This window comes from Schistocerca serialis, chromosome 6 (genome assembly GCF_023864345.2).
Source record: "Schistocerca serialis cubense isolate TAMUIC-IGC-003099 chromosome 6, iqSchSeri2.2, whole genome shotgun sequence".
In the NCBI taxonomy this organism is placed as follows: Eukaryota; Metazoa; Arthropoda; class Insecta; order Orthoptera; family Acrididae; genus Schistocerca; species Schistocerca serialis.
Genome location: NC_064643.1, coordinates 598,510,789 through 598,528,382, shown reverse-complemented (window position 1 = coordinate 598,528,382; position 17,594 = coordinate 598,510,789). Strand labels below are relative to the sequence as shown.

Below are 17,594 nucleotides of genomic sequence, written 5' to 3'. Positions count from 1 at the left end.
CTTATTCCAATACAGGTTCTCTAAATTTATGCAACAGGGTTTTTGTTGAACTATGTTGTCTTTCCGCCAAGGATTAGCATTTAAGTTCCCGAGCATTTCCGTTATATTTTCATATGTGATAAACCGAACTCTTACATCCTAGCAGCGCTTCTCTGATATTTTTCGTCGTCTGTTGTCATTCGCCCTTGATAAGGACCGTAAAAACAGGTACAACACTTTATAATTGGTAGTGCTAGCGTCTTTTATGAGACTTTCTTAAGAGATGCACTGCATTTGCCCAAAACCCTTCCGACAAAGCTAAGCCTTCCAATCACCTTCGCTACCATTGATGTAAGTTGACTGTTCCATTTCATATCGCTCTGTAGCATTATCTCTAAATAAGTACATCACGTGATGTGCATAAGATGTTCAAAACTCCTCTTGTAATCACGTGCTGTTTGCTTCTTTCTCTTTGTTATAGGTATTACTCTAAGTTTATCCACATTTAACAAGTGCTTTGGTTGATTTCACCAGCCGGAAAATTCGTGCCACTCTTTCTGTAGTTGCTTACGAGCTTCCAACGACGATAGTCTCTTGAACACAACAGCATCGTCAACGAACAATTTTAAAACGTTGCTGATCCTACATGACAAATCGTTTGTGTATACTGCAAACATTATAGACACTATTGCGCTTCATTGGAGCGCACTCAATGCTACTATAGTTTCTGAAGAACATTCGCCACCCACTACAACGTACAGACGTTCTGTTAATCAAATATTTCTAGAGCAAATCACATATTTTCGAAGATGCTGCGTCTGACCGATTTTGATTTTTTGTCGGCGATGTGGTACAGTGTTCACTGGCATTCCGAAATCTAGAATGATGGATTGTACCTGTTCGCCTGCATTTAGTGATGTCGTAGATAAATAAAGAAAACAGGAATGGCCAGCCCTCTTTTCGAGTCGCATGAAACTATTCGCTGCGAAAGGAATTCTCGATACATATGAGCCATGAAATGAGTTAAATTATGTATTTTATGCAAAATCTAATTGAAATTCCATGTGGGCCTGGCGCAGTGTTCGCTTTAAATAGGCTTTATTGTTTTTCAATATCGGGGTCCTAATACCGGTATATCTCATTTTTAAGTCTGTGTGGCGACCGAAAGTATGCCAGTAGTATCCCACTGAGTGAAAATAGTTTTAAATGCAAAATTTCAGTTTCAGCACTAGACGGATTCAAGGGAGATTGAATGGAACATTTAGTGACCGCGAATTTATTTTAAAGGTTTCCGATACCGACATAGTAATGTCTGGATATCTATGTCAAAATTGTGTGAAATGAATTCCAAGTGCGTGTGAGCGTCGTTTGAAGCTCTACCGTAACGAAAAAGGCATATGAAGAATGGCTGAAATTCGTAGACGCGGTGCTCCACCGGGACTGGATGGAGATACGTGCAGAGAGTAGGCAAAGAAGAGACCACATGTTCGCGAGCTTTCTTGTTCAGAAGTTCGACGTGACTTCACGGGGAAAAACCACAGACAGCGCCGCCAACGACGGCAATTTGCACTGTCGGCGCACAGGCCAGCACCGGGCTACTAGGGTCACGCAGCGACGACCCGCCTCACGTAACGCAATAGCAGCACGGCGAGAGAAGCAGAGTACGCATCACAGTCGAGAAGATTAATGCAGGTGCTCCTGAAAACGATAGTAAAATTGGTACCTGATTGTTTTCCGCGTGACTGATTAATGGTGTGTGCCTTCGTGAGTACAGCCATCATCCTGGTGTAACAAATGACTCCTCAAGGTCAACCCGCCAAAACCCTTGTAATAATTACAGAATGAACCATCCGGACCTTCCGTTTCCATGACTTTTACAATACCAATTACGATCATCCTATCCAGTTAACTAACATACTAAAATATCTGGGATTAACTGTAGGCCGTTAACTGACATGGAAACCTCACCTGCCAACCATCCAACACAAAGCCCGCAATATACTTAAACTACTAACTGGCCGCAGTTGGGCATTATGCCCCTCCATTATTCTCCACACCTAGCAAATACTGATCCGACCGACCCATCCTGCACTATGCAAAGGCTGCATGGATATCCGCTCCACCAAATTTCTATTACATGGTGTTTGTTTTTCTAACATGTCCGAAAGAACAGACACCATATTATATCAATAACGTGCGATGACCAAAGAGCCATTCTTTCAGTCCGGATGCACACCAAGCCTTATCTGTTACTGGGGTCATAAATGGCAAGTGAGAGGTTCATGTGTGGGTCACATTATACTAACAGTGTGCAACAGGAAGGGAACTGGGGTCGGATTGGAAGCGCGCTAGGATGACTTAAAGTCAACATAAACAGTAAGAAACCTTTATTTTTGTGGTTACTGGTTTAGGTCAGCTTTAGACCATCTACAGACCTCGTATCATGGTGATATGAGGCTGAAGATTACCTAAAACCGACCGAAACCTGTAACACGAAAAAAAGGTTTCATGCTGTCGAAACTTTTTATGTTCATTTTGAACCAAAAGAAAACAATCATTGTTCTCCACAAGAAATGTTCTCAAAAATTACGTACTTGGATGGCCAAGATGGTTAAGGCGACCGCTCACGTTAAGTGGGAGCTCCGGATTGGAGTCCCAGTCTGGCACAAATTTTCTCCTGTTACCACTGATTCATTGCAGTGCCAAAAAGCGGCTAAAGTCACCGCAAACCTTTGAAAAGTTCTATAAGTCCCTCCTAATCCTCGAACGCCATGCACTCAGTCTCTCTTCCCGCTTCCGTTTGTCTTCTCTCACACCGGTCCTCTACCATCTCATCAAATTCCCAGCCCTGCTCACTCCCACATCGAATACCTCAACGTCTGGCAGTCGGTATCTAGAGTCTGTTGTATATCGTGCACAAAGAGGGTCAGCTGTGTCTCTCATGACCGCTGTTTCCTAAAGCTTGCTGGTTTCTGCAGATGAGCTTCGCAGAGTCTAGAAGGGTCATTATGTCTGAACACAAAATATGTACCACGATTCTACAATAAATCGATGTCAGTGAAATTGGCCGGTAAATATGGGCATCCGATTTTCTACCCTTTTAATTGATTGTTTGACCTGGGCCTTCTTCCAGTCCCGCTGACTTTCCGCTGTTCCAATGATCTCTGATAGATGATGGATAAGATTGGTGCTATATTTGTAGCATAGTCAACATATAATCGTACAGGGATACCGTCTGGGCCAGATACCTTCCTGGCGTCTAAGGATCTTAACTGTTTTACAATCCCAGATACACTAACTATCTCAGCCATCCTTGTGTTTGTTCGATAACTGAAAGGTGGAATGGTGCTGCAGTCCTCTACCGTAAACGAGTTTTTGAAAGCTAGGTTTAGAATTTCGGCCTTCTCTTTATCATCGTCTGTTACATTACACGTACTGTCAGCAAGAGAAAGTATTGAATTACTTGTAGCGTTCATAGATTTTACGTACGACCAAAATTTTTTGGGGATATTGTTAGAATCTGCAGATAAAATATTGCTTTCAAATTCGTTAACAAAATCTCTCATTGACCTTTTGACAGCTGTTTTCATTTTGCATAATTTCTGTTTGTCAACGTTTAAAGCGACTGTGAAAAATTATCTGCTTTCACGGCAACTTCCTAACATGTTTGTTGTACCAAGGTGGATCCTTTCCCTCCCCCATATTTTTGCTAGGCACATTCTTCTCAAGCACGTGGTGGACAATACTTATGCATTCGAAAGGCGCGTCTTTAATTTACCGGTCCGTGAAGCCTGTGGCAACTAGGCAGCACTATTAATGATGGCAAAAGAAGTGTTGCCAAATTTCTCGACATCAGTAGTAAACCCTGCTTCTATGGGGGTGTCATAACTCGTCCCGCGTATGCCTTACGCGTGACGCCAAATGTCCTGACTTGTGGGCTCTGCTAACGATTCGAAATATAATTCGTATTAATTTCAGAAATGGTCTAGTACATGAAGGACCCGAAATGTGCTTCTCAATACATCGATGGCATCACCTAAAGGTACGTTAAGATTAGCCTCATATTGCGGCAACGTTTGTTCGCAATATCGTTGCTGTCGACATTACTGCAATTTCGTTGCAACAGACGGCAATTTTGCAGTAAGGTTGTACAATATTGCTGTTGCCGCAAGCTGTTGTAGGGAATTGCCGACATATTGCCGAGTGTTGCTGTTGTTGTCCACCAAGGGTAAAAAAATGGCTCAAATGGCTCTGAGCACTATCGGACTTAACATCTGAGGTCATCAGTCCCCTAGAACTTAGAACCACTTAAACCTAACTAACCTAAGGACATCACACACATCCATGCCCGAGGCAGGATTCGAAACTGCGACCGTAGCGGTCGCGCGGTTCCAGACTGAAGCGCCTAGAACCGCACCAAGGGTACAGAATATTTCTCAAGTCCTACTGTCACACGCTTTAGTGAAGACAAAATCGTTTCAATTCGTTCGAAAGCTTGCTCGTATACATATATCCACATATTTTGTGGTTGTTTGTTGTCGTGAGTTTGTTGTGTACAGTAATGAAGAAGTGGATAAATGAGAGAAGTATGAATTTTGTAAATGCGACCCATCAACGACCAGAGCTATTGGTTGTCGAAATTCGACCAGAGCTATTGGTTGTCGAAATTAATGTATATACAGAATGCGATCTGAAAAATATAGTTGCCGGTCTGTTCTGATGAGCTCAGAATCACGCTTGATGAAGCATACAAAAATTCTGTAGTCTTCGAACCTACGGCAAATGCGAGGGAAAAAAGTTGCTTAGGAAGGGTGGAAGCACAGATCCATCTTCATCCACATGGTTTGCATTTAATGCCATGAACTTCGTACTATCTCGAGACGTAGCTGAAGCAGGAATTGACAGTGTAAAAAGTGATGTGTCCTGGTAAACAAAAATAAAATGATAACAAAAATGTTATTTTTATTTCAAACCTCCTTTAATGAACTCTTTAAGTTCTTCTAATAAAGCGGTGCATACTTCTGGTAGTATCAGGCTCATTGATGAATGGAAATGGAAATGAAGTCCCATGTTTCTTGACAGAGCGCAGGGGAACGCTGCGGAAGACCCGCACCAGCGTAGTAGGCAAGGTCCTAATGCAGGTGGTTTGGCGTTGCCTTCCTCCGACCGTAATGGGGATTCAAATAATGATGATGAAGACGACAAAACAACAGCCGGTCATCTCGAGGCAGATGAAAATCTCAGACCCGCCGGGAATCGAACCTGGGACCCCATGCTCGAGAGGGGAGAACGCTACCGCGAGACCACGAGCTGCGCACACGTGAAAAATAGTGAACTTTAAATACAAAGCAGCCAATGAGCGAATTAGCGTTCGATGAACGTCGTCATGATGTGGAGTGAGTAATAGTGCCCTTAGGTTGTTTGCGGGTTTTCCGTTGCGGCTGCAGGGAGAGCAGCAAGCAATGCGCAGAAAGTAACGAGTTTTCTCTGTCGTCCTAGCTTATACATCAATGTATGTGTATGCTGTCTGAAAACTCACCAGGAATTTTCAACATTAAATAATCAGGTTCTAAACCATGAAACAAGGAACAGGGATGATTTTCACAGAAACACCCACAAAGGAGCACTCTACCAAAAAAGTGTATACTACCAGCCCACAATACTTTTCAGTGCATTGCCTTCTGCAATAAAGAAAATTAAAGAATTTCATACATTCAAGGTAGATCTTAAACAATTTTTACTAACACATAGTTTTTATAGCATTGAAGAATATCTCAATATGGAAGAGTAATATTATTTATATATACTGATATAAAATATTTGTGTTTATTATCCAAGTTTTTGAAACAAATTAAAGATAAGAAACTAAATTGTAATTGACTACATCCATACAATGTATATTGTTAACGGATGAATAAAGAGATTGATTGATTGATTGATTGACGTTAGAGTGGAGGCAGCCTTGCCAAACAGCACTGTTGTTCGCGATGTGTGTAATAGTGTCTGGTGTATTTGTTGGAGTACTTTGAGTTCTTCCCTCGGAAGTACACAGTCAACAGTGGAATCTTCAACGAATTCGGGAGTGTTACGGTTCTTGCTGTAACTGCATAGAGATTTGATTCGGAACTTAAACAGTGGACAGCGGGATCAACAGTGCGTTCGCCAGCATTTCTCCTCCTTACACGAGGCATCACAACAACGTTTCACCAGGCAACGCCGGTCAACTGCTGTTTGTGTACGAGACATCGGTTGGAAACTTTCCTCATGTCAGCACGTTGTAGGTGTCGCCACCGGCGCCAACCTTGTATGAATGCTCTGAAACGCTAATCATTTGCATATCACAACATCTTCTTCCTGTCGGTTAAATTTCGCGTCGGTAGCACGTCATCTTCATGGTGTAGCAATTTTAATGGTCAGTAGTGTAGTATAAGTCTGTTGTCAGTGTTAGCTATTTATTTTATTCGTTAAGCTGCTATAGCCTTAGCCTAATTTCCTATTTTGTTTAACTGCAAGCAACCTGAAAATGTAATCGGTCGTAGCACAATAAATGTATAGTTGTACAGCTCAACTGGTTTTGATTGAAAATCGAAGTTGGTACTTTTGGTGAACAGAGTAATGGCTTTGACTACAGTTCTACCAGTGTTCCAACTTTGTTCATTCAACAGGGTGTCCGGGTTTCAATGTGGGCACTGTTTGTAGGTCGACAGATATCGAAACTGTACTCCACTTCTCACGACTTGTTCATAGGCACGACAGGTGTTATGACCTGTACTGCGGCGTAGATCCATTGCCTTAGATCCACCAGATCTCGAACTCTTGTTCTGCAAGCAACGTCCTTCATAAATGCCCATGCACTGAAATCCAGAAGGAGTCAGATCGGGAGACCGAGGTGGCCAGGACAAATGTTATAACGTCTCATGGAGAAATGTTATAACATTACCATGATAGAAAATTACGTCGGGAGGCACCTGTGGAACTAGTAGTTCACTAACAAGTCGAGATAGATGTGCCATGTCACTAGTGCGCATGCGCCTTGTGACTCAGCGCTGTTCGTGAAATTATGAGAATCATATCTTGGAGAGTTGGAAGAACTGAACCCAAAAACAAGAGGAAATGGCTTACAGCAGATATTATTGCGCTTATAGAAAACAGGAGATTATACAAAAATGCAACTGATGAACAAGGAAAAGCAGAATACAGAAGACTAAGGAATTTGGTTAATAGAGAAAGTAGGAAAGCAAAAGAAATGTGCAGGAAAGTGGAAGAACTGATTTAGCCTACAGAACAGCAAATCAATTTTTTAACAAACGTGAAACAACACTCTCAGGCACAATAGAAAATAAAGAGGGGAAAATGCTGTTTGGTGAAGACATGGTGAAGAGATGGAAAGAATAGATAGAGAAGTTGTATGCCGAAACACCTCTTTTGGAAGAAGTAATAGGAAGAGAAGAGCAAGTGGACGAAAATGACAAGAGAGATGACATTCTACAAGAACAATTTGACAGAGCTCTAAATGAACTACTACACAACAAAGCAACGGGTATTGATGACATCCCTGCAGAACTAATAAAGAACGCTGGTGACATCATGAAAATGATGCTGCTAAAACTTACTAGGTCAATCTATGACACAGGAGAGGTACCAACAGACTTCCAGAAATGTATCATTGTTACTACACCAAAGAAGCCAGCAGCTACAAAATGTGAACACTACCGAACTCCAAGCCTAATATCACATGCATCAAAAATTGTCATAAAAATAGTTCTGAAGAGAATTGAAGAGAAGGTGGAGGATATGCTGAGTGAAGATCAGTTTGGTTTCAGAAGGACATTGGGGACAAGAGAGACGATTCTGGCACTCAGACTGGTTATCGAAAAGCAATTACAGAAAAATAAAACAACTTATATTATTTTTGTAAACATGTAAAAGGCATTTGATAACGTTATCTGGCAAGAGATGTTCAGAGTGCTGAGGAAAAGTGGAATACAGTACAAATACATCTGTGTGATACTCAGTGCCTATAAGAATGAGGTGGCAGTGATTAGGAACTGTCACCAGGAACAAGAAGCAAATATTAGAAAAGGGGTAAGACAACGATGTGCTCTTTCTCCTTTTATATTCAATACTTACATCCAGGAAGCTATAGAACAAGTTCGAGAAACTACTGAGGTGGGGATCAAAATTAATGGGCAGAAAAGACAAAAGAAGATGTAGACAAAAGAAGATCTAGAGGGAGTTCTCAGAACAATGGAAAAAATTCTACGTAATCAGTATAGAATGAGAATAAACAAGAAAAAGACTAAAGTGATGGTATGCAGTACAGGAGCAGAATATGAACCTCTGAGAATGAGAATTGGAAGAAAGGAGCTGAAAGAGATAGACGAATTTACTTTCCTGGGAAGCAAAATCACAAGGGATGGTAGAAGCCGGAAAGAAATTGCGAGAAGAATACAAAAGGCCAAAATTGCATTTAATCCTAGAAGGAACTTACTCACCAGCAACTACATCAGTCTTAAAATAAGGAAACGTATCATGAAAGGTTTCGTTTGGAGTGTGGCCCTATACGGATGTGAAACTTGGACAATTGGAAGAGAAGAGAGAAGACGGCTAGAGGCCCTGGAGATGTGGTGCTATAGAAGGATGATGAAGATCAGCTGGAGAGACAAAGTAACAAATGAATAGGTGCTTAGAAGAGTATAGAAAACCAGAGCTCTGTGGAGGCACAGCCAAACAAGAAGAGACATACATGTAGGGCACAGAATGAGATTTTCACTCTGCAGCGGAGTGTGCGCTGATATGAAACTTCCTAGCAGATTAAAACTGTGTGCTGGACCGAGACTAGAACTCGGGACCTTTGGCTTTCTCAGGCAACTGCTCTACCAACTGAGCTACCCAAGCACGACTCACGCCCCGTCCTCACAGCTTTACTTCTGCCAGTACCTCGCCTCCTACCTTCCAAACTTTACAGAAGCTCTCCTGCGAACCTTGCAGAACTAGCACCCCTGAAAGAAAGGATATTGCGGAGACATGGCTTAGCCACAGCCTGGGGGATGTTTCCAGAATGAGATTTTCACTGTGCAGCGGAGTGTGCGCTGATATGAAATTTCCTGGCAGATTAAAACTGTGTGCCGGACCGAGACTCGAACTAGAGACCTTTGCCTTTTGCGGGCAACAGCTCTACCAAGTGAGCTACCCAAGCACGACTCACGCTCCGTCCTCACAGCTTTACTTCTGCCAGTATCTCGTCTCCTACCTTCCAAACTTCACAGAAGTTCTCCTGCGAACCTTGCAGAACTAGCACTCCTGAAAGAATGGATATTGCGGAGACATGGCTTAGCCACAGCCTGGGGGATGTTTCCAGAATGAGATTTTCACTCTGCAGCGGAGGAAGGTAGGAGACGAGGTACTGCCCGCATCTCGTGGTCGTGCGGTAGCGTTCTCGCTTCCCACGCCCGGGTTCCCGGGTTCGATTCCCGGCGGGGTCAGGGATTTTCTCTGCCTCGTGATGGCTGGGTGTTGTGTGCTGTCCTTAGGTTAGATAGGTTTAAGTAGTTCTAAGTTCTAGGGGACTTATGACCAGAGCAGTTGAGTCCCATAGTGCTCAGAGCCATTTTTTTAGACGAGGTACTGGCAGAAGTAAAGCTGTGAGAACGGGGCGTGAGTCGTGCTTGGGTAGCTCAGTTGGTAGAGTAGTTGCCCGCGAAAGGCAAAGGTCCCGAGTTCGAGTCTCGGTCCGGCACACAGTTTTAATCTTCCATGAAGTTTCATGTAGGGCACATCCTACGACACAACAACATCATTGTAACAATAGCAGAAGGAGCTATTGAGGGAAGGAATCGGCGGGGGCGACCAAGGATATCATACATGCAACAGATCATGAATGACTTTGGATGTAACACATACGTGGAAATGAAGAGGGAGGTAGACAGAGGAGAGGAATGGCTGCTGCAAACCAACCTCAGGGTTGAACACTAAAAGAAAAAGAAAGAAGATTTTGGAGATATCTCTAACGGTTACCTATTTACCCAACAACATAAAACGTCGAGTTCTTTCGTTATAAGGCTATGTTTGTGATCCGGACATCCTGTATACTACAAGGAAACACATAATGATCGAAAATTTAAGACTTTTCTATGTCCCCAGTTCTAGCTCCTTGACCTGTCGATTTTTTAAATCGTCAGTCCCAAAGTCCCAATTTTCTGGATCTGGCAGTAGTGCCGCTAGTTGGTATCGGCTAATAGTCACCTTATTAGGAGGACATGGGGTACTTACCGGCAGCCCGGCGGCAGCCGAGCGGCAGTAGCAGCAACAGCGGCCAGATGTGGTTGTGGCGCATGGCGGCAGCTGCAGCACACTGACGGAGGCCGAAGCGGTGGCGAGAGTGGGCGGCAGCGCACGCCCCCGCAGATAGCGGACAGCAGCGGGCCGAGGCAAGCGCCACACCTTCGGGTCTACACCAGCAGATAAAACACGAAAGTAACTATTCTGCCATAAAAGAAGGCGAGAAGAAATCGAAAAAGAATGCTCGTTAGGAAGACTGACTCTTCATACAGAAATATCAAAACAACCTTCGTTAAAACTAAGAACACTGCTGATTGCATTAGAAGAGCAATACGAATTCCAGTGTTAAACGCTGATGGGCTGAAACGAGTACATCGAAGGCCTCTAACAGCGTGGCGACGTGATAGAAGAAGGAATTTAAGTCGATATGGAAGACTTGGGGATCCAGTATTAGAGGCAGAATTTAAGACTTGAGATCAGGTAAGGCAGATTGGGTAAACACTGACGCGCCGAAGAAAGTGGTACAGGCATGCTATTCAAATACAGAGATATGTAAACAGGCGGAATACAACGCTGTGGTCAGCGACGCCTACATAAAGCAACAGTGGCGCAATTGTTAGATCGGTTACTGCTGCTACAATGTCGGGTTATCAAGAGTTGAGTGAGTTTGAAAATGGTGTCACAGTTGGAGCACGAGCGATGGGACACAACATCTCCGAGGTAATGATGAACTGGGTATTTTCCCGTAACGAGTTTCGTTTCAAATTATATCGAGGGGGTGAACATGTATCGGTATGGAGATAACCTTATGAATCCATGGACCCTGCATGTCAGCAGGGGACTGTTGAAGCTGGTGGAGGCTTGTGGGGCGTGTTAGATACGACTCTGACGGGTGACACTTACGTAAGCATCCTGTCTGATCACGAGTGTACCGTAAATATCGGGAATCTGGTAAAACATCAAATCTCCAACATCGCTGCAGCCTGAAAAAGATCCTGCAATAACGGTACCAACGACGACTGAAGAGAATCGTTCAATGTGACAGAAGCGCAAGCCTTCCGCAAATTCCTGCAGATTTCAGTGCTGAACCATCAACAAGAGTCAGCGTGCGAACTATTCAACGAAACATCGTCGACTGGGCTTTCGGAGACGAAGGCTCACTCGTGTACTCTTGATGACTGCACAACACAAAGCTTTAGGCCTCGCCTTGCGCCGTCAACACTGACGTTGGACTGTTGATGACTGGAAACATGTTGCCTGGTCGGACGAGTTTCGTTTCAAATTATGTTGAGCGGATGGACTTGTATCGGTATGGAGATAACCTTATATTCCGACGGAGCTGAGCAATTCCATCAGGACAATGCGACACCCCACACGTCCAGAATTGCTATAGAGTGCTCCAGGAACACTCTTCTGACTTTAAACACTTCCGCTGGCCACCAAACTCCCCAGACATGAACATCAGTGAGCGTAACTGGGTTACCTTGCAACGTGCTGCTCAGAAGAGATCTCCACCCCCTCGTACTCTTGAGGGTATATGGGCAGCTCTGCAAGATTCATGGTGTCAATTCCCTCAAAAAATGGTTCAAATGGCTCTGAACACTATGGGACTTAACATCTATGGTCATCAGTCCCCTAGAACTTAGTTCTACTTAAACCTAACTAACCTAAGGACGTCACACAACACCCAGTCATCACGAGGCAGAGAAAATCCCTGACCCCGCCGGGAATCGAACCCGGGAACCCGGGCGTGGGAAGCGAGAATGCTACCGCACGACCACGAGCTGCTGTCAATTCCCTCCTGCTCTACTTCAGACATTAGTCGAGTCCATGGCGAGTCGCTTCACGGCATTTCTGTGTGGTCGCGGGGGCCCTACACGATATTAGGCAGGTGTACCAGTTTCTTCGGCTCTTCAGTGTTTTAACATTCCACCGTAATTTCTAAGACCATGGTTGGAAGCGCCAACTATACGAGGGTGTGTAGAATCTATGTAACTGGCGACGTACTATGACACTTTTGGAAAAATATCATCCACAAAATTGCAAAGATAGGAAGGGCAGGCAAGTACGAAAACACGCACAATCGTCTTAACAGCTCATGCATCCAAGCTGCTGACAAGGACAATATACGGAAGGATGTAAGAGAAAATTGGGGAATTGAGAGATGACGATCAGCATGGCTTTACGAAGCGTAAAGACACCTTAGAGGCAGTCCTGACGTTACACTTGATAGTAGAAGCTAGACTTGGCCACTGTTTCTATGTTTCGATACAGTGTATCGATACGTGGAACTGTTTCAGTGTTTCGGAACGGTTGTGGTTCACTGTTTTCGAAACAGTGGTGTTTCATTCCGCCCCTGTCTCGGACCAGATTCGATCTCGAGCCAGGCACAGAAATTGTACTGTTGTTTCAAAATAAGGCTGTTTCAGTCCACGTGTGCCTGGAACGGACTAATTGTATCGAAACAGTGTTTCATTCCACTCTGTGTCGGACGAGATTCGGGCTCGGCACAGGTACTGAAACACAACATACCACTTCATGAAACTCTTTCAAGAGTGTCGAAATCTTTTTGACAAGCAATAGCATGAAGCTTAAGATATCCGAAAATAAAGCTTCGTTTCTAGCTGACTGTCCTGTTTCGAAATGGCGTAACATCTGCTTTATACACACTAACCAAACAATAAAACAACGCATACTATTCACATTCAAAATAATAAATATGTGAAAATCATTCAGTTAAATTACACTTTTTTTACAACATACGCTTCTCTGTTCATGTACAGTAATCATATTAAGAAACGCAAGTAAGCCTACAACATTTTGAATAAAAAAAAGGCGTAGAGTGACAGTTATTAGACATATACATAAATTTCATGTAGGTATAATTGCAAGCAATCTGTTTGACAAATCACTGATAGTGTAATGGTGTACGGGAAGGGCTGGGAAGCATGGTGAATTTGTAGTAACGGTTCGAAACACCTTGAAAGACAAAAAAAAATTCTGTTATATTTTGTTATTTATTCGAATTATTTGGCGTTATTTGTGAGTCTATAGTCACTGTGCCTATTATCCACAATGATTCCCCTTGTGTAGATGGAAATTAGCAGGATGGGTATATTACCCACACTAACGGAATGTGTGTTTCTGCAATTTGCTCCCACCTCCAGTTCCGCTCGTGGTGGTTCTTCTGTCTTCAGCTATGGCTGTCCTCAGCCAATTGAAAAGTATGAAAGTTACGCGACATGAAAGCAGCGCATTTGCTGCAGGAAATACGAAACCGCCAAGACGCCTAAGTGATAGTTTCATACCTTCTGCGACATGATTAGCGCTCTCGCACCTCATTTGTGTTTATATGGACATACTTATACAGTAGACATTCAAGATGATAAAATGTGTAGGTTTACTAGAATACAAAACACAAACTAGTTCACTGTTTCGAAACAACGTATCGGAACATTACATTGTACTGTTTCATTTGTTTCGAAACAGTTACGTGTTTCAGTTTGCCCATCTCTAGTAGAAGCAAGGCTGAGGAACAGGAGCACAGCATTGCATTATAGTGCATCATGGAGAGTGGGATAACTGGAACGGAAAAGAATAGAATGGAGAGTGGGATAACTGGAACGGAAAAGAATAGAAGCGTTTGAGATGAGGTGATTTAAAATATGGTGTACCAATCCATGCTATAATCTAATTTGCGTGCAACGAACTGATATTGTGGTGAACGGCATGTAGCGATTGCGAGAATCGGAAGTTCCGTGCAACGAACGAATCTCTGTGTCTTACCGAACCAAAGATATGTTTTATGGACTCTTTGTGAAGGAAATGGAGAGATCAGACGTGTGAGAGGAGGAAAGAGATTGTATTGTTGTGGGGCCCCATTACGGTATATAGTAAACGCTCAAATAGTTTTTTGCAAAAAATAAAATCCAATAACTAACATCAAGTATTCAAGGTGTGTGTATCACCACACCGAAATTAGTTAATTATCACGGTACAGATGTTACGAAACGTTGATCGCTCGGAGGTGAAGTTTGGAACGATAGCACGAACCTGCATTTTCCACGGTCAGAATTCGTAGAGAGATTATCTCCGAATTAACAAACTTTAACTTGCTAAATTGTTGGACATATCATCCAGACTCATCAAACAACATAACACAAAGTTGTTCCGAACGATCTGCGTAGCGAGTAAAGGTTTTAGAGATTTCAGGTGCAGCAGATAATGACGAGGAATTTCCGCGAAATCGCCGCTGTGAAATACATCTCTTATTCTCCTGTGGTATTTAAAACGAAAATATTTATATTTTACAGTTTTTCAGGAGGGTAAAGATAAGAGGAATAAAGGAACTAAGCTAAACCACCTAAAACCAATAACTAAACTAATAAATGGAATAAAAGCACACATAAAGAATATTTATAATAATAAATAACTAAAGAATATTTTAATTAAATAATCAATAATGATATATTAAAAGAAGAATGTTGAAAATCGGATGAACTGATAACGTAAAGCATGAGGAGCTTCTCCGCAGAATCGCCGCTGAAAGCAGCGTGTGGGAAACGCTGATAAGAGGAATCGACAGAATGATAGGACATGCGTTACATCAGGGAATAATCTTCATGTTACTAGAGGAAGCTGTAGAGGATAAAAACTGTAGGGGAAGGCATAGATTGGAATACATCCAGCAAATAATTCAGGGCGTAGCGTGCAAGTGCTACTCTTGAGATGAAGAGGTTGGCACAGTACAAGAGAGGAATCCTTGGCGGGCCGCATCGAACTAGACAGATGAGTAACGATTAAAAATAACAAACACCTAAAAAAAAATCTTGCAGCGATGCGGATATCAATCGAAATACCCATGGACTTCAAGAAGAGTGTAATAATTCTAATCAAAACGATGGGGGGTTCTGACAGGTGTGAAAATTGCCGGTCAGCAGTTTTTAAGTCATGGTGACAAAATATCGGAAAGTCTACTAGTAGCCGACCTTAGGGAAGACCGGTTTAGTCTACAGAGACAAACAGGAACACGAGAAGCAAACGTCACCCTGCGACTTGTCAGAGAAGGTACATCTATGTTTAATTCATTTTTAGATCTCACGACACCTTTTAACAACGTTGACTAGAAAATACTATTTGACATTCTGAAGATAGGCGTAAAAATATATTGCGAAAGGTTTTCTACAACTTGTACAGGTGCAACGCTGCAATCTGAAGGACATGAAAGGAAATCAATAGTTGAAAAGGGTTTTTGAGAGAATTGCAGCTTATCCCCTACGTTATTGAATCTATCCACTGAGCAAGCAGCAAAGGAAACCAGAAAGAGAAATACAGTTCACGGAGAAGAAATAAAATGATTGAGATTTGCAGATGACAATGTAAATCTGTCGGAGGCCGTAAAGGACTTGGAACAGAAGTTGAATGGAATACATAGATCCGTGAAAAGAAATTATAGGATGAACATCAACAAAAGTAAAACAAGGAAGATGATGTGTTGTTGAATTAAATCAGGTGACGATGAGGAAAAGAAATTAGGAAATGAAATATTAATAGCAGTAGATGAGTTTTGCTAATCGGGGAGCAAAGTAACTTACTATGCCAAAAGTAGTGAGAATATAAAATGCATTTCTGAAAAAGGGAAAATTGTTAACATCTGTTAGAAATCTAACTAGTAAATCGTTTGTGAGGCTGTGACAAGATGAGGCTATAAGTTCTGGTGCTCTAGGAGAATGCTGGATATTAGATAGGTAAATCGAACAGCTAATGAGGAGGCACTGAATCGAATTTGAGACAAAAGAAAATTATACCACAACCTGACCAAAAAATGGATTGCTTCATAGGCCACGTACTGAGGCAGTAAGATGTGGGGAAGCAAGCTTGTAACTATCACGCTAGCAGTACGGTAATTCATTGCAACGCACGTGTCCTCTTGAGAAAACTCAGGATAGTAAGTGTAAGAGTCACTCTCAGCATTGTGTCCACCTGAGAATTATTCTCGGCAAGATTTGCTGCCTAAAGTACCGCGCGACAATGCTAGAGGAAGAATTCACTCTTGTGCTTTCTTGTGCTCTCCACCTTGCGAGCCAACATCCCAAAACTGTTCGGGGCCCATGCGGTTCCTCTTCGTCTAAATGTCTTGGCTCAAACTCGTCTAGGGGTTGAACCACATGTGTCGCATTATACGCCCTAAATTAGACACTTGTGACCGTTTGGTTAAATTGTCTGGCTGATGGCAAGTTTGTAAAATATAAAGTTAACATAACATCTAAATACAGTAATAATAATATCGGGAACTATTGTTGTTGTTGTGGTCTCCAGTCCTGAGACTGGTTAGATGCTACTCTATCCTGCGCAAGCTTCTTCATCTCCCAGTACCTACTGCAAGCTACATCCTTCTGAATCTGCTTGGTGTATTCATCTCTTGGTCTCCCTCTACGATTTTTACCCTCCACGCTGCCCTCCATTGTTAAACTTGTGATCCCTTGATGCCTCAGGACATGTCCTACCAATCGATCCCTTCTTCTAGTGAAGCTGTGCCACAAACTTCTCTTCTCCCCAATCCTATTCAATAGCTCCTCATTAGTTATGTGATCTACCCATCTAATCTTCAGCATTCTTCTGTAGCACCACATTTCGAAAGCTTCTATTCTCTTCTTGTCCAAACTATTTATCGTCCATGTTTCACTTCCATACATGGCTACACTCCATACAAATACTTTCAGAAACGACGTCCTGACACTTAAATCTATACTCGATGTTAACAAATTTCTCTTCTTCAGAAACGCTTCCCTTCCCATTGCCGGTCTACATTTTATATCCTCTCTACTTCGACCATCGTCAGTTATTTTGCTCCCCAAATTTCAAAACTCCTTTACTACTTTAAGTGTCTCATTTCCTAATCTAATTCCCTCAGCATCACCCGACTTAATTCGACTACATTCCATTATCCTCTTTTTGCTTTTGTTGATGTTCATCATATATCCTCCTTTCAAGACACTATCCATTCCGTTCAACTGCTCTTCCAAGTCCTTTGCTGTCTCTGACAGAATTACAATGTCGTCGGCGAACCTCAAAGTTTTTATTTCTTCTTCGTGGATTTTAATACCTACTCCGAATTTTTCTTTTGTTTCCTTCACTGCTTGTTCAATATACAGATTGAATAACATCGGGGAGAGGCTACAACCCTGTCTCACTCCTTTCCCAACCACTGATTCCCTTTCATGCCCCTCAACTCTTATAACTACTATTTGGTTTGTATACAAATTGTAAATAGCCTTATGCTCCCTATATTTTACCCCTGCCATCTTCAGAATTTGAAAGAGAGTTTCCAGTCA

The 17,594-nt window shown here is 42.5% G+C and overlaps 1 protein-coding gene across 1 annotated transcript in view; it reads right to left on the bottom strand.

Moving 5' to 3' along the window:
- The window catches only part of LOC126484022 (5-hydroxytryptamine receptor 3A-like), a 139,955-nt gene extending 129,608 nt beyond the window's left edge, over window positions 1–10,347 (bottom strand). Inside the window, exon 1 of the mRNA XM_050107348.1 lies at window positions 10,252–10,347. Coding sequence (XP_049963305.1) covers window positions 10,252–10,315 — 64 coding nt within the window. The 5' untranslated portion in view covers window positions 10,316–10,347. The remainder of the gene's footprint in view (window positions 1–10,251) is intronic.
- Between the last annotated feature and the right edge of the window lie 7,247 nt (window positions 10,348–17,594).